The sequence below is a fragment of the Myotis nattereri genome, assembly GCF_964212035.1.
Source record: "Myotis nattereri genome assembly, chromosome: 3".
In the NCBI taxonomy this organism is placed as follows: domain Eukaryota; kingdom Metazoa; phylum Chordata; class Mammalia; order Chiroptera; family Vespertilionidae; genus Myotis; species Myotis nattereri.
In genome coordinates this window covers 44,740,074-44,761,962 of record NC_138077.1, presented here as the reverse complement: position 1 = coordinate 44,761,962, position 21,889 = coordinate 44,740,074, and the positions used below count along the sequence as shown (strand labels likewise).

General features: G+C 46.9%; 1 protein-coding gene across 1 annotated transcript; it reads right to left on the bottom strand.

The window, feature by feature from the left end:
* Nucleotides 1-12,038: 12,038 nt before the first annotated feature.
* AHSG (alpha 2-HS glycoprotein) lies at nt 12,039-19,794 on the bottom strand (the record flags this gene model as incomplete). Its single annotated transcript, XM_081088237.1, has 7 exons — nt 12,039-12,693; nt 13,332-13,424; nt 14,496-14,597; nt 15,731-15,894; nt 16,561-16,645; nt 17,018-17,128; nt 19,582-19,794. 7 exons carry the CDS (start codon nt 19,792-19,794, stop codon nt 12,418-12,420), a joined length of 1,044 nt encoding a protein of 347 aa, XP_080944363.1. The 3' UTR covers nt 12,039-12,417.
* Between the last annotated feature and the right edge of the window lie 2,095 nt (nt 19,795-21,889).

The following is a 21,889-nucleotide window of genomic DNA, read 5'->3' as shown; positions in this document are numbered from 1 at the left end:
TCTAACTGTCTATCCCTCTCCCTTCCTCTCTTTAAAAAAAAATCAATAAAACATATTTTAAAAATAAAAAGCTAAACATGTGTCCATTGGCTTCAGCACCCAGGAGGTCCCAGGTGGCCTTTGTTAACAATAGTTTCAGTGGAGCAGTGGAGATTAAAACCAAACTGCAGTTAAAAGAAAAAGGAGACCACTTGGGTTAAGGCCAGGTTAAAAGAGTGCAAAATTTATAGTTTTGAAATTAGAGTGAAACAAACATAATACCGCACCAAATGACATAATGTAATGAATCCTAGTATGAATTAAGCCTGCTAGTATTTTCCATTCTCATTTCTGAACATGGTAAGGGCTGTGGCCAGTGAGCCCATTCAACACACAAAAATATTTAACTCCATTGATGTAGTTTGTTACTAACCTCAAACTCATCCCAAATTCTGTAATCTTAGCTGTGTACATATAAGAAAATAATAAAAAATTTAAATATATTTTTATTGATTTCAGAGAGGAAGGGGGAGGGAGAGAGACAGAAACATCAATGATGAGAGAGAATCATCTATCAGCTGCCTCCTGCATGCCCCCTACTGGGGACTGAGCCTGAATCTGAGGCATGTGCCCTGACTGGGAATAGAACTGTGACCTCCTGGTTCATAGGTAAATGCTGAACCACAGAGCCACACTGGCCAGGCAACAAGAAAATTAAAAAATAAAATAAATGGGAATTCAGGAATTAAGACCACTATTTTCTAAAAGCTTGGCTGCAAATAGAAGAGAACAACACATGAAATAGGAATATAGCATTGAGGAAGGGCCTCTTAAAGAAAATGGAAGAGACTTGAGGACATTTATATGCTGAGGGTTTAGGGTCACTAGAGAGGGGGAGATTAAAACTACAACAGAAGGAGATAATTTTATGGAATAAGAACAGTCAGTCAATTGAAGTTGTGGAATAGATAAGATTGTCAAGTGGAGAAACTAAAGTGAGAAGAGCCAAGATGAAAATCCCAGGGACCCTAACTTTTTATAGATGGCTGGAGGAGATGGAAACAGAGACAGGGCTCCAAATAGAAAGTAGAGCAGGGCCTCTAGTCTATATATACAAAAGCCTAAGGGACCATTCAACCAATAGGTATGATGCACACTGACCACCAGGGGGCAGACAGTCAATGCACAGGCATGGAAACATGGAACAGACTGATGAATTTCAGAGGGAAGGGGGAAGGCGGGAAGAGATTAACCAAAGATCTTATATGCGTACTGGAGGTCCTTTGCACAGATTTGTGTACCAGTGGGGTACCTCAGCCTGGCCTGTGGGGATTGGGCAGAAATTGTCTCTCTGACATCCCCTGAGGGGTCCCAGATTGCGAGAGGGCGCAGACCAGGCCAAGGGACCCCATCGGTGCATGAATCCATGCGCTGGGCCTCTAGTTTCACAATAAATACTGATAATCTTAAAATAGTCACTTTGGAATATTCTATTTCTGAGACCCTACTCTTAGAAAAGATTCATAAGTATTGGAAATTTTATGCATAATAGTAAATTATTGTATTAAAAATTTTATGGAGGCGTATTTAAATTTTTGCATTTACTTAAGCAAAAACTGATCTGAATCGGGCAACATTCCATCTAGCAGATAGGAAGGAGCTCCAAGGAGCTGTACAACATGGAAGACTTTTATAAGCAAGAAGGAGTGAGAAAAGAAGTTATACTACGCAAAAGAGCAGGTTAGTTATTGCAAACTTACTTTCCTTTAGGGATGGCAGTGGTCTACCAGGCACATTACCTAACTAGTACTCATCAGGAGATTCCTGACTGATTAATTTAAGATTTCATTTTTGGGAGAGCCAAAACTGTAAGTAAGTTGTCTTGGTTTGGTGACATGGGGCTTAACATAAGTAACTCCATTTTGGGCCTGTTGCCTTGTGGTTAACAATTGCCATGCCACTTACAACTGTAAAAAGGTGTTAACCACCTAAATGTCCAATGATAGGAGAATGGTTAAGTAAACTATGGTATGTCCATTTGCTGGAATACTGACTAGTCATTACAAATTACGTTTGCGGGGCCTATATAGTGACAGAAATGTCTATGTTTTAATGTTAAGTTACAAGCATATCAGCTGGATAGACCACTGAAAATGCAGGATAATTATACTGTTTCATAAAGCACCTCTATAGAGTAGGGTTGGGAGGTAAAATGAATATAATACAAAAATGCTCAGTGTCTCTGTCTGAGACATAGGACTGACTAAATGATGCACTTATTTTTATTCTTTCAGCTTTTCAGTATTTTCCAAGTTTTCTTTAGTGGGCATGTAACATTAAAAAAATAATTAAGCATTTTTTAAAAGGTGGTTTGATAGTAAAAGGTAGCAGAGGGCTAAGGAGGTGGCTTGGAAGGGATGCAGAATCAAGCGGAGAGTCCCTTTTTGGATGGGGATTATGTGATAGTCTTCGTGGTCAATGGAAAGAGTGAGGCTGATATAAGGCTAAAAAGGATGTTCTGGAGGCCATACTAATTAGGGAAGATGAGGGGTGGGGTAGGGTGGGGCAACAGCTTGAGAGAAGAGAAAGACATCTAATCTGAGCTAGAGAGAAGAAAGAAACAACTGGTGACTTTGGAGATATACTGGAGGGGAGTGGAGGGAATTTTTACTTGGAAACATTTATTTTAGTTTGGAAACTGGGAGTTTCAGTCAATTGAGGGTCAAGGTGTAGGAGTGTGATCAGGGACTTGAGAGAAGCAAATGTATGGATGAGCCATTGTGTGCAATGGGAAATAAAATAAAAATGAGGTGTATGAGGGTTGGTAGCCTCATGGTACCATCTGAGGATGGAAAGCAACATTTGTCAGGGTATCAACATCGTCGCTATGGGAAGCCTTTCGGTTGGACAGGGCAGACTATGAACAGGAATGGAAAGGTCCAGCTGGAGTTGGGCCCTGGAAAAGCATGTGGTACAGAGGACAGAGGTCAAGACTCGTAGAGGATGCTTGTGTGATTATCATTGAAATCACTGACTGGGGCCTGGGGCTCACAGATAAGGAAGTGAAACCAGGAGGGGTCTGAGGGGTGAACTAATACATAAAAATAGAGAGGCTGAAGTTCTGAGTAAGGCTGAACAACCAGTTTAACCTGATCAAGGGTGACTGAGAGATGGAAGAAAAGGTGAATAAGGGCAGAGCAAAGGTAGATTTGTCATCAGTATGAGGACAACTGCTCTGTGAGGGTGTGACAATGGAAACAAGAGGGTGGCAGAAACAAAGAAACAGTAGAGGAGGCAAGATCGGGGAGAGAGATTGGGAGGGAGGCCATGGGGTGTTGAAGTTGGCTGAGGCTAGAGAGGAGAGACACTAAAGCCATTGGTGAATGTGGGGTAGTCCCTGAGGGTGTCAGAGTCATAATGATAAGATGGAAATGGGCATCCCAATGACAGAGAAAAATGAACATTTTCGGGATGGTGGTAAAAGATCCTAAAAAGCCAATGCAGAGATAAGAGTTGTGTCAACCCTAGCAATATTTAACAAAAAGGATTATTTGGGAAATTAATGTTTGTATTATCCTAACATCCATCAACTATTATTAATTGGTACAAGTATTGAAAAACATACCTGAAATTCAATAACTTTAGTACACGAGTTAGATGTGATTAAAAAGCCATGAAGAAGGCAAATAAATGGGACTTATGCAATGCTCTTAATTTAAGAGAGAGCACTCTGCAAAATGATTTTGAAAAAATATAAAGCAGCATTAATGCAAAAATTGTGCAATAAGCAAAGTAAATTTAATAAATCTGTTAGGTCGGAGAGAGCCCAGGATCGGATACATGCAGACATGACAAGATAATGGACTTCCCCTGGAATTTCTCACAGATCAAGGTGCCAGACACAGATACCAGCTTCTTCTCCCTGAATTCACATACCCCCACACAGATAAGAACTTCGTCCTGAATATTCCGCCCATTCCCTGCAGCAGAGAATTCCTCAGCTCATGTCCCCGCCCCTCACCCAACCGCAGTATAAAAAAAGCGCCCCCCTCCCTGTTGGCGTGAATCCATGTGCCCTGTCCTTGGGGTACGTGGGTCTCCTGAGGACACAGAATAAACCTTTTCCTTTCCTTTCTTTTCGGATTCACTGGACTCTATTTCTTGCACCGCCTCCTGAGCCACCTAACCTAACATTTGGTGCCTTGAAACCCGGGTGGCGCGAGCACTCCCTTTGGCCGTCCCTCCCCGGCTCTGGGTGCCCGCCTCTCCCTCCTCGTGGCTCTGGACCCATCAGGACCTCATCTCTTCAGCTCAGCAACTTTTCCCAGTTTGGCAGCATCAGCGGTGAGTCCCTCCCCGCCCCGTGCCGCCCGCCGGCATCTCTGTCCGTAAAACGTGGCCACGTCAGAGATTGCCTCTCCGGACCCTTCCAGGAAGGCTCCTCCGGACCTGGGGGGGTAGCAGGGACGCCTCTACCCCGCCCACGGTCCCTCCGTCCCTCCGTAGCGTGGGTTAAACCGCTGGGACACCAGCCTTTAGCCCCGCTACAGGCCACGGGTATTGCACAGGGAGAATCCAAATTCCAAACCTGACCTGAGCACACCTCTAGGGTGCCGGCTCACCGATCTGGCTAAACACGGGCCTGTCCCGGACCTGCGTCCTTTTTCTGTAGCCCCAGTACCGTCACACCGATCTCAGTAATTTCTGCCAGCGAACTGGGAAATTTGCCCAAGTCTCTCTCTCTCAGTCTCTCTCTCAGTCTCTCTCTCAGCCTCTCTCCATCTCTCTGCGTCCCCGTCCCTCCCCCAAAGTTCCTTCGGCCATCTCTCCTCGCTCTGCCCTTCCTCCTCCCTCCAGGCTGTCCCTGCACCGCGCCATGTGTGCGGTGCATGTGGGGGTGAGTTCATGTGCTGTGTGTGGGACGCGACGACGGCACCGCCATTGTCTCCGCGTCCCCTCACCCCCTCCACCGGAGAACTCCCCCGAATTCCCCTAGTGAAAGCCGCCCACTCTCCCGCGGACCTCGTGCCCCTCTCCGTCCACACTCTCCCCTCCTCCCTCCCTGCTGGACTCTCCTCCAGCCACGCCTTCCATCGACCCACTGACCCCGTCTCCCCTCTCCCCCCCTCCCCCCCCCTGCCCCACCGCAGCCGAAAACTCAAACCGCCTTTCACAACCCCACGCCCCTGCACGCCTCCGCCGCCGCGCAGTCTTTCCCAGTCGGTCCTTCCGCGCACCGCCGAAGCCACTAACGCTGTAGCCACTGCAGGACCGGGAAATTCAAGTCCCCTGCCGCCCCTGCCTGCTTTCCCAGTCGGTGCACACACGCGTCCGTAGGCTCTACCTTCCTTCTGTCCTTCCTCCTCCGTTCTGCCCCTGGGAGGTTGCGGCTTTTAAACTCAACTGCCAATACCTCTCCCAAGCCCACCCAGGCCACCTCTCCCGCTCTCTCCCCTCTCCTTACAGCCTGCTTTAGTAACCCGTACCCCACGCAGTGCCCTCTGTAAGGTCTAACCGCCCGCCTTCCTCTGTGCGCTCCGCTGAAACTCCGCCACCATGACTGCCAGCACTTTAATTCACAGGTGGCCGGCCAGTTCCCTTTGCGAGAGGTTGCAGCTGTGCTCTCTTCAGACCCTCTTAACGAGAAGCTTCCTTCTCCCCTAGAGCCCAAATCCTAAGAACGTCAGCTCCAAAACAGCCTCTTCCATTTCTGCGCCCATTCTACCCCTGCCATAGTCCAGTCCAGGAACTGAGGGCATAGTCTGAATCTATGCCCCCCACTCTCTAACCCGACCTTTAAGGTCTTTATTGGTCCTCAAACCCAGGTCCGAGATCGAGTGAAAAATGGCCTTGAAGGTTCTTAATGCCCTGGAGGAGCAGGCACAGTCAGAATGGGAGGCCTGCCTTCCACAGGAGGTAGACCTGCAGACACGCCTTAGTTGTTTGTGGCCCTGAGGTGGACGGCAGCCGCCATGGCCCTAAGGGGGCTGTGAGCGGTGGGGGTGCAACGAAAGGAACGCCACCCCACCAGAGAATGCTTCAAATGCGGAATTGAAGGCCACTGGGCAATGCAGTTCCCCTGGCCCCGAGCTCCGACCAAGCCCTGCCCGGCGTGAGGTCAAAATGGTCACTGGAAGAGTGACTGTCCCTGGAAAAGTGGTGGACCTCCTACGCCTCAGCGTGGGGGGACCACCCTTCCAGTCCAGGACCCACCCGCTGGCCATGTTGGAACTGGCTGAAGACTGAAGAAGCCCAGCCTCGATGACTCCAATCCCCTCGCTGAGCCTCGGGTCACAATGAAGGTAGCAGGTCACCTTCCCGGTTGACACGGGGGCTGCCTTCTCTGTCCTGCCCTCCTTTTTAGGGCCCCTTTATCCTTCCAAGATCTCAGACATGGGTATTGACGGCAAATCCACCTGCCCTCTGGCCACTGGACCCCTTCCCTGCCTCCCTGATGATAGCCTGCCCCATGCCCCTGTTAGGACGAGACATCCTCACCATCCTAGTGGCCACTCTGCAGCCCACTCTGAGCCCTTCAGCTTCCCTGCTCCTCCCACTCCTGGCCCCCTCCCTTTACAGGGACACCGATTCCCCACTGCCATACGTCCCGTTATGGGGCCCAGTTGTCCCAGACCACAGTAGCCTAGCTCAGTCTTCGCCTAGCTCAGTCTTCACCTAGCTCAGTCTTCGCCTAGCTCAGCCTTCACCATGAATGCCTTTTCTCCTTCTCTCTGCCACGACTGTCCCCTCCTCTGAACTGAAAACGGCTCTGACCTCGCCCCATCCCCCTCCACCCTCCCCAAAGGAAAAATGCGGCAGTTTTAAAATCCAAGCGGCTAGAGGCCTGGGAACAGGCTGCGCGACCTGCTCCCTCCCTCTCTCCGCCTTTTCTCCAGCCTCCAGGTCCCTGGCTTCCACTGCTCCTTCCATTTTCCCTTGGATATCAGCGCATTCTAACATTTTCTCCCACTTTCGCTGCAATACCTACCTCTCTCAGGCTCACCAAGTGCCTCCCACCATCCCTGAAGAAGATTCGGCGACACCATCCAGGACCGGATGACCCATCATTCCTCACAGGCTCTTACCTGGCAAGGGACCCTCCAATTTTGCTCAGGTTTTTCATATTTTCAGGTGAAATGGACATGGAATGATGAAGGAGTCATCAATTCTACTGTCTGGATGGAAAATCCTCTAATGTCACTCTCTATTTACGAACCCTGGACCTACTCCTATGCCCACTCTCATCAACACAACTTTCCATCTAGTCTCCAACATCAATCCCTCCTCCTCTACATCCTGCTGGATATCTGTCACTGGCTCAAACCCTCATCATAGCCACTCAATTCCAACCTATTGAACCATCTAACTAAACTCTCTCTAGAAATTCGCAGCTCCTGGCCGGACCTCCTGCCCATGGCCCTGACCAAATCCAGCTACACCAAGGAGCCCCACTTTCTTGAGCCCTTTTGGCTCTTCTTGCTCAACCACTGTCTTCTTACTGATCCCCCTCCCCTGTGTACGTATCTCCCATATCTGTCTTTAACCAGGCAATTGCTCTGAGAACACGAGAACAGGTTTCTGCCCAAGCCAGAGCCGACCGACCAGGACTCCCAAGTCCAGCCCTTCACACTGGTGACTCGGTCCTCCTTAAGAACCTACAACCACAAGCCTTGGAGGCTAGGTGGATGGGACTTCACACTGTAATCCTCACAGTCCCCACTGTGGCCAAGCTGCTTGGCGACCTGTCCTGGCACCGCCTCTCCAGACTCAAGAGGAACCCGGAGCAGCATGACATCTATAAATGTGAGGTGTTGGGCCCCACTGAGGTCTGCCTTAACCGCCCTCCCCTCCTCCTTCCTTCTCCTCCCTGCCGTGTGCAACCTACACCCACCCCCACCCGCTTATGTGTGGAGGTTCAAGGTCTGTGAAACCCACCACCAGAACAGCAAACAAGTCACCTGGCAGGTAGGATCTCAGGACTGCCCTCTGTTCAGATGTCAGACAAAGATCCAGATGGCTGTCGACATCCAGTCAGTGTCCAAAACTGGCTGACCCTATGTCTGTTTTGTTTACAACCAGTGGAACCCAGACAGATGTAATCAAGATGTCAGCACCTATGGGGTTGCCACGGGAGAGACTGTCATACCACACTGCAGCCAGTCTCACCAAGGCCAGCCCGGGTACCTTCTTTTGGTGCAACGGCACCTTAAGGAACTGCATGAACTCCTCTGACCCCGGGCCTTGCTTCGTGGTCACAGTAGTTCCTCAACTAACCTTGTATGGAGAGTCAGAGCTCACTGGTTGCTCCCTCCATCCCATCCCTGGACCCGCTGGGCTGCCTTCCTCCCTATCATGTTAGAGGTGAGTATCGCTACCTAGGTAGGCCTCACTGGGGGGCCCTCGGGAACAGTCTGGTCACTGCTCAGTACTTTAATGACAAGCTCCAGTTAGCTCTGGAGTCTACTACTGCCTCTTTTTAGCCTCCCTACAGTGACAAGTGACATCAGTAGCCCAAGTAGCCCTACAGAACCGGCGCGCCTCAGACCTTCTGACTGCAGAAAAAGGAGGAACCTGTATATTCCTTCGGGAAGAATGCTGTTATTACATCAATGAGTCCGGAGTAGCAAAACGTAAACATACAGACCCTGACTAAGCTGACTGAAGAACTACATGCAGGACACTTCCAGGACAACTCTCCTTCCGGCTGGTTCCAAAGCCCCTTAGCCACCTGGGTCCTACCCATGATAGGGCCCCTGATTCTCATCTGTGTCTTTTTTCTTCTAGCCCCCTGCCTCCTCAAGTTTATCCACTCCCAGATCACAGAGATGTCACGGGTGACTGTGAATCAGCTCCTGCTCCATCCCTACGCTCGGCTGCCCTCTGATCTGCCTCTGCCTAACAAAATCCATAACTCATCTTCTCTAAATTATGTTTATTCTTTGGAAGAAAGTTTTCTAGAATATGCACTTTTTGAATAATGCTGAGTGTTCAGGCATGCATCTTTTAGATAAATACATCACATAGGAAACTGGTCTAGGTAAATTCAAGTGAGGAAATCCTGGAGACATTTGGAAAAGCAGTGTTGGAATTCAAATAAGAGGCCCATCCTATAGTCTAAAGTTGGAAGTTATCTGTGTAAGACTAAGAGTTTAAATCACAAGTGAGGATCAACTTGTCGAGCAGAGGATACACATGTAAGAGTAGGTCCGAAACATGATCTTCTGAAGACAGTTACAGAGGACTTAGAATGTGTCAAGAAGGTTCCAAGCATCTATTCCAAACATTCCATTTAGTTTTACAGCCATTCTGGGCTGTTGTATACACCTGGATGTATAATGAGGGCAATGAGAAATGAAAGGTAAAGCAACTTGGCCAAGGTCATGCAGGTCTGTCAGATTCACTGCTTCTTTAAGAAGCATGGGTTAGCCTAATGTAGAATAATAAACTGCACAATTTCAAGATAGAGAGGTAACTCAAATGAAATTAATCACTGCCCTTTGCTGAGGCAGTGGGTAAATGGGTAAGTGGGTAATTGGGTAAATGGCACCACCATCTACCCAATTAGAAAAGCCACAAATCCAGAAGTTATCCTCCATCTCCCTCTTTCTCACCCCCACATCGAATTCATCAGCAGGTTATATTTTTGGTTTACTACACCTGCTGCCCAATACTTTAGCCTAAGGTACACTTATCTCTCCTCTAGAAAGCTCCAGTCACTTCCTATCCTATGGCTACTCTTGCCCAGCTATAATTCATTTTCCCTATAGCAACTAACAAGGTGAATGCTATTAGTATTTGGAGCATCAATTAATCATTGTTCATTGTTGGGATTTCATTGGTTGGCCTCTCCAATTCATTTCAGAATGTTTAGCATCCCTAGCCTCTGCCCAGTAGCATCCCAAGTAAATGCCTCCACTTTCAAACATCTCTTTGAGGAGAAGGTGATGCTGCCCCATCCAACCTCACCCCATCCTCAGGTTGAGAACCATGGAGCCCAAGTGAATTTTTAACATAAATCAGAATATATTACTGCCCTGCTTAAAACCTTTCATGGTTTCCCATTGCACTGAAAATGACATTTCATCTCCTTTTGGGGACCACAAAGCTGCTCATAACCTGGCCCCTGTCCACTTTTCTGACCTCATCTTCTACATCCTTCCTCATCTTGCTTTCTTCCTTTATCATTCTTGGCTACATCAACCTATTTCTTGCCTCCAGGCCTTCATGTCTGCTATTCCCCTGGAATAACTCCTTCCTTGGCTCTTCTTGACTGACCCTTCTCTCTTTCTTCGGGCTTAGGCACTAATGCTCATGTAGGTGTGACACTGGCAATGGCCATCCTGGCTAAGACTAAAAGCAGGCATTGCTGAGAGATGGAGAGAAAGAGAGGAGGAGGAGGAGGAAGAGGAGGAAGAGGAGGAGGAGGAAGAAAGAAAGAAGAGATAGAAGAGGAGAAAGAGGAGGAGGAGGAAGGGGAGGAGGAGGAAGGGGAGGAGGAAGAAAGAAGAGATAGAAGAAGAGGAGGAGGAGGAGAGGGAAGATATGATACCTTTTGAATCCCTAGATCTGTTTGTGCCTTAGGTAGGACTCCTCTATTTGAATTCTCAGTACACATTCCCCTTTTTACTTAAGCTACTTTGGGTTGGGAATCTATCACTCACTCTCCATGGAAAATAATGTGACTAATACTCCATGTGCTCCCTCACAACCACACCTGTGTGTACAAGGTTGGACAGAAGGTGAGTCTCTTTTAGTGCTGGGTGAAATATGACTCTTCAGGATCTAAGTCAAGTTCCCACAAAGAAGAACTAGAATCCTTAGCAGAGTTGCTCAAATCTTCTCCAGTTCTCCACTTAATATTTATCCTAGCACCCTGCCCCATCGTTTCCTTTATTTCTTCTCCCATCTCTTTATATATTTTGCCCTAAATAGGCTCAAAAGTCTTTGTTGAAAAAGAAGTCTTTTCTCCACCCAATTATCCTTTTAAATTACATCTTATTTCTCCCACCCTTTGCAATCAAACTGCTTGAAAGAGAATACATGTGCCCCTCCATGTCCTTATCTTAGACTACCACCAATCAACCCTCTGCAACTAGGCTTTTACACTCATCCTTCTAGTAAAACTGCATTTGCCAGTGGTTACCATGACTTCCAAGAAAGTCAACTAACCAAGGCCTTTTCTCAGTCCTCATTCTCATTGATCTTTCTGCAGCATTTAACCCAGCTGACCATACCATCCTTGTCTTCCTTGACTTCTAAGATACCTAGTGGTTTTACCACCTTCCTGGCCATTCCTTCTGGGATACTGGCAAAACCTCAAGGCAAGAATGATAGGTGATGGTCAATGTTTGATTCAGTCTTCTTGGTTCAAGTGAAGCCACTAACTGGTTGTTAGTCTCATCCCTTTAAAATTCTATATTAAAGAGACGATCTTTTAGATCACTCAGAACAAAAATTGAAATAGTCTAGGCACCATTCTATAATGGGAACTGTTTATCCCTTTATGTTATCCGAGTACTTTAATAATGCCTACAAATGTCCACTGAATTTACCTGTCCACACATCCCTTCTCTTATCATACTGTAAATAGAGCTTTCACTTAAAGCTTTAAAATAGATTGGCTGGAAAGACCAATCCTGCATCACAACATGAAGTGTCTACAGTACAATCAACAATTATTTTAAACATATATAATAAGCAGTGTAATTAAAATTACTTGCCTGTGTTAATTGCCAATCTCTCCTTACCTGGGTATTGAGGAAAACAATGGTTGGTTTGGCTGTACAAAGTTAAGGCACTTGGACTTTGTTTAGCCATATTTTTTACCTTTATGAAATGATAAGAATTATTTTCTTATAAGGAAATGGGCATATCTTATGGGATTTTAGCAGATTCTAGTCTCACTTTTTCCTGTGTGTAGCAATACAGCATATTTTTGTTCTATTTTATCTCTATTTTCATTTTGCTTTTGCTTAGGGACACTTGTAGAGTGGCTGTTGGGAAGACAAGCCATACACATGAGCTTGGAGGAAGTAGGCAATAATTATGACCACATTTCTGCTTAGAACCTTCTTTATTCAGGAAGATCCTTCAGACACTTTCATTAACAAGCAAATACAAGTTTGGCAAGAGCACCTCTCAAAGTCACAGTTACAGTTGTTTTTCTGAGGTCAAAGAAGGCAGAGAGCATAATGGTGATGGCTTATTATCAGAACAATGACAAGTTGCCAGCCTTATGCCTTTCCTCAAACATAACCATCATCCCCTTTGCTTCTGTTTTCTGAAGAAGGAAGAGAAGTTGGGATTCAAGACTTGATATTAATCTAGACCACATGTAGCACTTGCCTTGGTAGCAGACAAGGCCCCTACCCCTACTCAGACTTAGATAAAATGATGGCGATGTTCTCTCTGCCAATCCTTCTCATCCCTGACCTTCATCTAGATCTTGAAGTGTCTGATTCTCCCGGGGCAAAGGTGGACCACTGGGCCAGCAGCTACAGCCACGCTAGGCTGTGCCACGTTGGGTGCTTTCCCGACTTCCCCTGAGGCAGACTCCACTGAGGCTCCACCCGTGAAGGTGTGGCGAAGGTCATAGTGTGCCCGGTGCACCGGCACGGGTAGCGGTGGAGCTGCCACCAGCAGGGGTCCCAACACCACAGGAGCTTCGGGCAGGTTAGCTGGAGGTGAAGCCACAGGGGAGTTGTCTGGTTGAGGCTGTGGCAACATAGGCAGGAGAGAGAACCGTTTCCATAGGTTAGCTATCTTTCTCCTCCCGGACAAGGCCACCCATGCTTTTAGGTGGAACCCCACCCAATTCTTTCTCAGCAATAATTTCTATTTACATAAAATATGGCAGAAAAGAACTACCTAGGTGCAAAGGATTATCATAAGAGATGCAGGGAAGGGTAATTGGCATATGGTAGCCCCCTCTCACCGATTGTCTTGGGCATTGTGGACTTAGACACGTCTCATGAGCAAAAGCACCCGACCTGATGGCTAACCTTCACCAGCAGTGTCAGCCTCTTTGTCATCTACACCTGCAGCCACTGGGAGCTGCTGGAAAGATCTGGCCACCTGGTCTCTGCAACTCAGAAAACCTCTCCCACCCCACAAATAAAAAGTGGCCTTGTCAAATGCCTACTAGGATGGTTCTACCCTGTAGGTACCAGTTCTCAGGCTGGGAAGGAATGGCTGAAATACCCTTCCATTTGGTGATGGTTCCACATACCCCAGTGCTATTTATCATTGTGGGTCAGGGCAGCAAATTCCCTATAATTACTAACACACTACATAAATGCCAAGGGGTCATTGTATTCTGAAGATGAGGGCAAGTGTATCCATGACTCCCTTACCTGTGTTGGGAACACTGTACAGGTCACTGAAACTTTTTCATCTCCATTGAGTGGCCCCTTCTCAGTGAGTGACCCCTTACAGAAGCCGTATTGCTGCCACAGAAAGACAGGAGTTATTTGAACTGGTTCAATAAGTGGATTTCTCTCCCAGTTTCATTGATACTCCAACATGTCAAAGGAAAGAAAACAAATCCTTGAATTCTTAATTTCTTTCTTTTTTTTAAACACACACAGTTTTCTGAAGTTTATAGTTTCTGCTTACAGAATATATATATCATATAATTCTATATAAAATGTGAAAGATACAGAAATGCTTTGAGAGTGGGAGAAATCCCCCATAGTCCCTCATATGGTACTAACTCAGGAGAGTTTCCATTAACGTCCATGTATTTTTCTTATTTTAAAATACTGATTGAATATCATTTAAAAATTGGGATCATTGTAACTATAACATTCGGTATTATGTGTTTTCACTTACTATAATATGAGAGCATTTTCTTACATCATTCATTATTCCTTGAAAACATAATTTTTAGTGTCTGCATAATTTTCTATTTATTGATGTGCCATTATTTTATTCAGTGACTCCCCTGTTAGGCATTCAGATCTTCTGTGGGTCATTATGTATCTATGATAAATCATCTTTACAGATATATATTAATTATGGAACTATTTTATTTCAATTACTCAATGTATTTCTCAAATTTTATTTTCCATTTACTGTTTACATTCAATATTACTTTTGTATTAGTTTCATGTGTATATAGATATATTTCTGTCAAACATCTTTGATGTTCTCTTTAGGCTAAATTCCTAGAAGTGGACTTTATTGGCCCCAGTGACTTGAAAGATTTAATATCCGGGGTATGTCTAGAAAATCTACACTTCACAGTGCCAGCAATCGGGTATGATTTGGCTTAGTTAGGAACAGTCTGTCATTTTCCTAACACCAGGGACCTTCAGCAGGTGAAATGATGTGAGGACAGCTCTTAAAAGGAGGAGGTAACACCTCAGAAGAAGGCTGGCATGACCCAGCCCCATAGGGAGTGGGTATTTTGCACTGTGATCCCCTTTCCACAATCCCAAGATTAGCATCCTTAGCTTGCTCTAAGGATGCTCTGTTCTACAACCAGCTTTGCCATCCCCAGGGCCTGGCCCACTTACCTTTTCCGCCAGCAAGTTACATTTGGCTGGGTCTGTGACCTCTTTAGCAACACAGTCAGTGGCAGCTATTGCAAACTCCACATAGGTCGTATGTGTAAGATACTGATGAGAGAAATGAAAATGCTCATGAAGTCACACGACTTGGCATGAAAAAGGCAGGGAAAGAGAGGCTGGAGGGAAGTAGCAAGGGCCCTGTCAGTGCACACTCCAGGGAGCACCTTTCACATAGACCACAGTGAGTGGCCAGGAAAGATGGCCCCAATGGGTTGTAGAGGGCGGTTATTGTGGCTTCATGTTCTCCAGTATTGAATACAGAGTTTGGGGGCAGGTCTCCCCTGAAAGAGATTTAAGTATCCACTGCCCATCATTCAGGGCAGAGTGAGTTTTCAAATAGGAAGCAGGAACCCAGTGGCCAACCTTCCACTGATCTGGGTGAGAACCCTGCCTCCCCCACCCCAGCTCCCTCTTGGGCTGCACTTTGAGACCCAAGGTTCAGGTTATTCCAAGATAGAGCGGGACAGTAAAGAAATCAATTGCTACCTCTCCCACCAACTGTAGAGAGCAGGATCAAATGGAAAAAAAAAAAAGAGAAATGAAAGTATGGAAGATACTTGTACTTTTTTATAGTTCTTATGAAACATATAGACACTTACAATAATAAAATCCCTGTTATTTGATAGAGTCTGGGGGTGAGGGTGCCCTGAGAAGCACATATTCTGGTTAATAGATTTCCAAATATGCCATGGCTGGTATCCAGAAAACCAGTTTAGAATTCTGTTGCATTCAAATATGCTAAACTATCCACAGTATAATTAGATTTTTTTTCAGTGACTCAAAAGGCATTTTAGGATCCCACCATTATACACCTATCCGTGTGAGTAGGCCTGTGCCTTTGTATCAAACAGGAGTATCAGTGAGGATGGATGATAAAGATATGAAGACCCATGAATTTCCGGTGGGTGCTTCTGAACAATGTGGGAACTCCCACCCGCTGAACCGAGAGCCACAGGGTTAACTGGAGCTGAGAAACTGGGGTTCTGGCAGCATCTGGCTGTTTTATGTTAGAGAGACACTGAGATCCTGATGATACGCAGGGTCCTCATACCCTCCAGGACTCTTTTCCCCACTCCCTTCCTTGCCTTCCGTTACTGCCCCTGCACCTGCTCTGCCCTGCTCTGCGTGCATTGCCGAAGTCCCACCAGACTGCTCAATTTATCAAAGGGCCTCAGTCTTACCACAAGTTGAGCCCGGGAAACTTCTACAAGCTGAAAATAGGAGCCATTAGTTTGAGTGTTGAAAGCGGTCAGAGCAGCCTCTACAGCGCGCACCACCTTGGTGTTATTAACCGGGGCCAGCAGGGGGCAGTCTGGGCACACCTTTCGCAAGTCCTCCGCCGAATCTAATCACAGAGAGAAGGATCAGGGAGGGTTGTCATTCTCCGCCGCATTCACCCCAGCTCTGCTTATTTAGAAAGGGCTAAGACAGGATCCAAATGGCTTTAGGCATTTTCTCTGCTTCTTTAAAAAAAAAAAAATCTTTATCGTTCAAAGTATGACAGATGTCCCATTGACACCTCCCCCCTCCCCACAAGGCCTTCGCTGCACTATTGTGTGTGTCCATGGGTTATGCATATAAGAGCTATGGTAATCTTTTCCCGTCCTCACCCTCACCCCCCACACCCGCCCACCTCCACCTTCCCTCTGAGATTTGACAGTCTGTGTCATGCTTCTACGTCTCTGGACCTATTTTGTTCATTAGATTCCACATGTGAGTGAGATCATGTGATCCTTGTCTTTCTCTGATGGCTTATTTCGCTTAGCATAATCTCTGCTTCTTACTAAACCTTCAGGTGGCTCCTGTCATGCTGACATTTCTGCAGGAGCCCCTCTCATCCAGGCGCAACTTTCACCTCCAAGGAGAATAGCTCCCTAAAACAGTTTTACAAACCCAGAACCCAGGAAGTTTGGCTTCTTTTCCTCACCAACAAAGTGGCTAGAATGTTGATAACAATGCAGGTTCCTTCCTCGCTCTCTCTACAAGGTCAAATAAGAAGAATCATCTTTACCTGGACTGGAATCACATTTTGCGAACAACACAGTAAACTGGCCGTCCTGTTTTAGCACATGGAAATCACAGTCTCCTTCCACAGCCTAGAGAAATAAACCCACAGTGAGGGCCTGGGAGGAGGGCTGGCCTTGCACTTCTCACCCAGGGAGGGCTTGGTCCCTCAGGCATGGTTGTCAAAGGTGGGCCTCACAAAATCACCTTCTTGGGGGGCGGCGGGGGGGGGGGGGTGATATTGACACATTACACTCTGGTTGCAAGGAGGGCTACAATAAGAAAGTTGAACTGTTGCAAAAATTAGCCCCAGGGAAGGAGGCTTCGAATGGCAATTTTAGAAACTGCACACTGGCTAGCCATGAGGGCCAGCTGGGCAGCTGGATAAAGAGGCCTGCTCCATGCAGAACCACGGTGGATCTGGTTGGGCCACCATCCGAAATCACCCGAAGAGGGCCACTCACGTGCTCCGCCATTGACCGCACAGAGCAGTTGGCCACGGGGGTGGGGTCCAGTGCGTGGCAGGTAGTTTCCAGCGTGTCTATTTCCATCTCAAACACCTCTCCCATGGGCCGCTGTGGAGACACAGAATGAAGAAGTGAGCAGTGTATTGCCCTGTTCCTGTTGATCAGGCCAAAGCGTGAGCCCCCATTGGGCTTGAACCCACCACCTGTTGGAGAGGTGAGGGAAGTCATTCCTACTGTGTGCAACTTCACCCAGCGCTGACCTGCCAGTGGGCGAAACCACAATGGGTCTTCCTAGTCCTCCTCTATTGGCTGGGCAGGTGCTTAAGGGTGTTTACCAGGAAGAAGGGGGGCGTGAGCTTGGACAGGTGATGGAATCACAGCCATCACTCTGAACTCTGTTTGGAAGCTAAAAATGAAGCTGAGACCTATTTAATTTTTAAAATTTCGCCTTTCAAGCAGTGCTTTAAAAAAGTCAGCTTTGGATTTTTCTCAGTGAAGCAGTAAAGTAAGGTGCTGTAGGATGATATCTTACTGTCTCTACTTTTTCTCCATCCCTCCCTTTACTTCTTTTTCTCATTAGCTACTTCCCCCCGCCCCGCCATTTCCTTTTCCTTCCTAAAGGCTTTTGTCTTGGGCTTATAAATGCCAGATGCAAAGTTGCTGCCCTCTACTGCCCTCTACTGGTGATGAGCGGGGAAGAGGAGCCTCTCTGACAGAGGAGGCAGTGTGTAAGTCACTAGCATAAACCAGGAGTTGTGGAGGAGGCAGTGAGAGGAGAGCTATAACTCCTTGGAATTGTTCTTGCCAGTTCACCTGTTTCTGTATCCTTTCTTCAAAGCCTGCAAATCAAGAAGATATGACTATGCCTTTTATTTTATTATTTCACCCCAGTTCTTCTTGCCTCTTATTTCTGTTCTTCCTTACTCGCTAGTACCTGAAGCCTCAGAATCTCCTCTACGGGAGAAAGCTGTGTTTTATGATGTGCAGATGTGCCCCAGTTAACTTCCTGAAAACATCCAGAGCTGCAGGGAGTAGGAGCCGCACACTTCTGGGCTTCTCAAGGAAAGTGACTCCCAAGCTCTGCCTTTAGAGAAAACCACACCGTCTGTTCATTACCTTTTCCTCACAGATGCACGTTGCTATTCCCTCTGAATTGGTCAGTTTCCTCTGTACATCAGTATGGTTGCAGAGCTCCTAGGATCCATCTGGGACAATCCTGATTTTAGGTATTTTGTCCCATTAGGAGCTCAGATGTTAGTCAATTCAGATATCTTAATGTTTACCTTATTTCCCTTTCTAGATTCTAAAACTCTTGTGGCCACTATGTCTTTTCTTACCTTTGTATTGGCCTGAACCATTAAAAAACCAATATTTGGCCCTAGCCAGTTTGGCTCAGTGGATAGAGCGTCAGTCTGCAGACCAAAGGGTCCTGGGTTTGATTCCGGTCAGGGGCATGTACCTCGGTTGCAGGCTCCTCCCTGGCTTGGGCCCTGGTTGGGGTGCGTGCAGGAGGCAACCAACTGATGTGTTTCTCTCATGTCAATGTATCTCTCTGTCTTTCCCTCTCTCTTCCACTCTCCCTAAAAACCAATGGAAAAATATCCTCGAGTGAGAATTAACAAAAAAGCCAATATTTGATTGCTTTTAATATACAAAAATGGCAATTTCATATGGTTCAACATAATATAGCGCCTGACACTTGCCCACTGTTCTTGCCCACAGAAGGATTCTACTCAACATTTGCTGAAAGAATTATTCCTCATCAGATATAAAATTTAATTTCAAAATAGTCAAGAGACAGATGTCTTTTCCTCACTTCTCCAGTTCTCTCAACTGATGCCCAACACATGTTTTCTAGCTTGACCTTTATTGTCGCTGACTGCATTGGTTTCTTGTTCAGCATGTGAGGACGTAAATCTCCTTCATGCCAAGACTTCTCTCTGGAATGTGGAATGTGGGAGGAGCTTGTGCGGAGGAAGGAACACAGATCTGGAATCGAATCCCAGACCAGTGCTTACTAATTATATGACCTTGGGCAAAAAGAAAAAAAAACAAAAGCCCTAATTTGTCAGATCCTTGGTTTCCTCTTATGTAAGACAAGGACAATACCTACCACACAGGACTAGGGGCAAGGGGTGGGAGGAGTTAAGCAGATAATATATGTGAAAGGGCCTGGCATATAATAGGTAAGTTGTCAAATCCAGAAATAACTGAAGCAAAGAAAGACAAGTGATTTCCAATCAGTGATAATTTGGCAACTAGAATTCAGTCTCTTGCACCTTGGGTTTTCTAGCTAGCCACTTTCTACCTTTGATCTTCAAATTACCCTTTTCTTTTCCTATAAATCTCCCCTAACCCCAGCACTTTCCTTGCCAAGAACCGTGACTACAGAAGAGGATGTGTCCTCTCTTGCCGTGCACCTGCCCCCTCCCTCCCTCTGGGGAAGAAATCAGAGTCTACCCCTCTGCAGTTTCATTTTTGCTGGGAGACGTGATCTTCTGAGACACCCAGTTAAGCTCCACAAACAGGTCTTTCAGCTCATACGCAGGGGGTTCACTTACCCGAAGCCACACCTTCACTTTGTCAATCTGGTTCAAGGTGTGCTTGTAGCCCCGAAAAAGGTTCTTATTGAGGTAGTCCATGGCCACCAGGGCTGCTTGCTCTGATTCTGGGTCATCACAGTCCAGTGCTCTATAACCCGGACCTACGTTAGAAGGGGCAGCATGGCAGCCCCAGAGCTGAGCAAGGCAAAAGACCAGGACGAGGGACTTCATGGCTGCTCCAGAGAGACCCTGGCAGGTGGACAGATGCTGGAGGCTTCAGAAGAAACTCAGGTGCTCTCTGGGAAAGGTAGACCAGTGGAGAGGCCGAGGGCTTTATTTATCTGTCGAAGCCTCCCAGAGGAATTGCATAAGGACGTGGGATGATTTCTGTTGTGGTTCCAAGAAAATTCCTGCAAACATCAGCCCTGGAAAAACAAACAGGTTAGGACATTGCTGGCCCCAAGAAATCTGCCAAATCAATGCTTCTGGGGATGGGGCGGTGGTGCATGGGAACATGGTAACAGCAGCAAAGAGAGGAGGCTGAGGGGGTGTGGTGTGCATGGAGGTGAGGGGGGCTCTCACAGCCCTGGAGCGCTGTGGGTTTGGCAGCAGAGGGAGTGCCTTCTATTGTGATTTGAGCACATAAGGGGGTCTGTGAAGGGGGATGTGCAGCAACTTGATGGAATCCTCTAATGTTAGGGAGTGTTATCTCTTCTAGAGGGATCTGAAGGGAGGACAAGGCCCACAGATGTAGCAAAGGTATATCTAGAATGAGGAGTAGCTATGGGAGATGCCAAGATGTTAGGTAAGAGCCTTGGAGGCAGGAAGGAAAGAATGGAGATTGCTTCTGCCTAAAGTGGGAATGGGGGAAGGGGGAGAGAAGAAGAGAAGAGGGGTTTCCCACAGCAGAGCAGGGGAGGGCTAGGGTCAGCAGAGCAAGATGGAGTTCCGTACTCCCTCATCCTCTTGTCTCCAGACCTCATTGCCAGGGCCCTGTAGGTGACAGCATATACATCCCTGACCTGGGTCTGCTGGGTGGCTGGGTGTGATTGGCACCAGTGCTGTGCGCCCTGCAGCCCAAACCCCCACAAGTGCATAAGTGCAGCAGAGGGAGCCCTGGGCTAACAGCCACTCACTTGGCAAAGCTCTGGGTTTGAGTCCCCCACTGCAGGCTGAGACACTGCAGGGGCCTCCGAAATGTCCTTCAAAGCCTTAGCAGAGTTAGAGTAGGTCTTTCTGGGCCACCGTAAGCACAGGGCCACACTGTTGGGTTCATTTTAAATGGCCCTGGACAATCCCAGGTGCAACTTCCAAGGAGGTGAGAAGGATAGCAGGATGTTTGGAAAATATCATGAGGACCTGGCATGGTTTAGCCTGGAGCAAGGAAGCCTAACAAGAGACCAACATGTTCTTCAAACATTTAGAGGTCATCGTTGTGTGTGGGTGGATTTGTTCTGTTGTTTGCTATTGCTTCAGAGAACAAAACTTGGTTTTGGAAAAAGAGGGAGTCATCTACAGGGGACCTCACTAATATTGATTTGCTGGGGGGGGGGAGGCAGACAAGGGGGGAATGTAATGGGGCACAGGAAGGACCAGTTTCACATTTACTCCCAGCTGCTCCTACACTAACTCAGAATCTCACTGACAGAAGTTCAGAGGTGTGGTCAGGACTCGGGGTTCTCTTTGAGAGGGAGATCCTGGCTCTTACAGACACAAAACCAGCTCTGGCCAAGATGATCCTCAGAGCCAGGGGTGACTTTCCATCAGCCTCTGCCCCATTTTCTGCAGGGTTTTAACTCATGAGCAACTGTTTGTGGATATGATGCTTTTCTTTTTCCTTTTTTTAAAAATAATGTTGTAAAATACAAAATATGGCCATTAGTAAAAAATCTGAAAATCACAAAAATATATGCAGTGAGCAAACATTTCATGTCATAAGCTCAGGTATGTAAAATATAAGTTTATTTTCCACCACACAATTGAGTTTCTGATGCTGAGCTCTCTTTTGTGAATGTTTAATGGCTTCCATGTAACCTGTCCTCCCAGATACTTGGGTTGAAACCCAGTCCCAAGGATTGTTTGCCTCTCGTGCCTCTCTCCCCTCAGGCGTTCAAAGCAAGTCTGAAGTGGGGAGGGGGCAACTTATACAAATACGACTCTATCCAAGGGCAGTTAGGCTGCAAAGGCCTTAGTCATCTGTCCTTAGTCACATCCGCTTGGCATGTCCATCTGTCCTTAGTGCATCTGTCCTTAGTCACACCCACCTGGCATGTTCACCCAGGAGTTCAGGTCCTCTTGCCCCATCTAGTCCCTAGAAAAAAGTCCT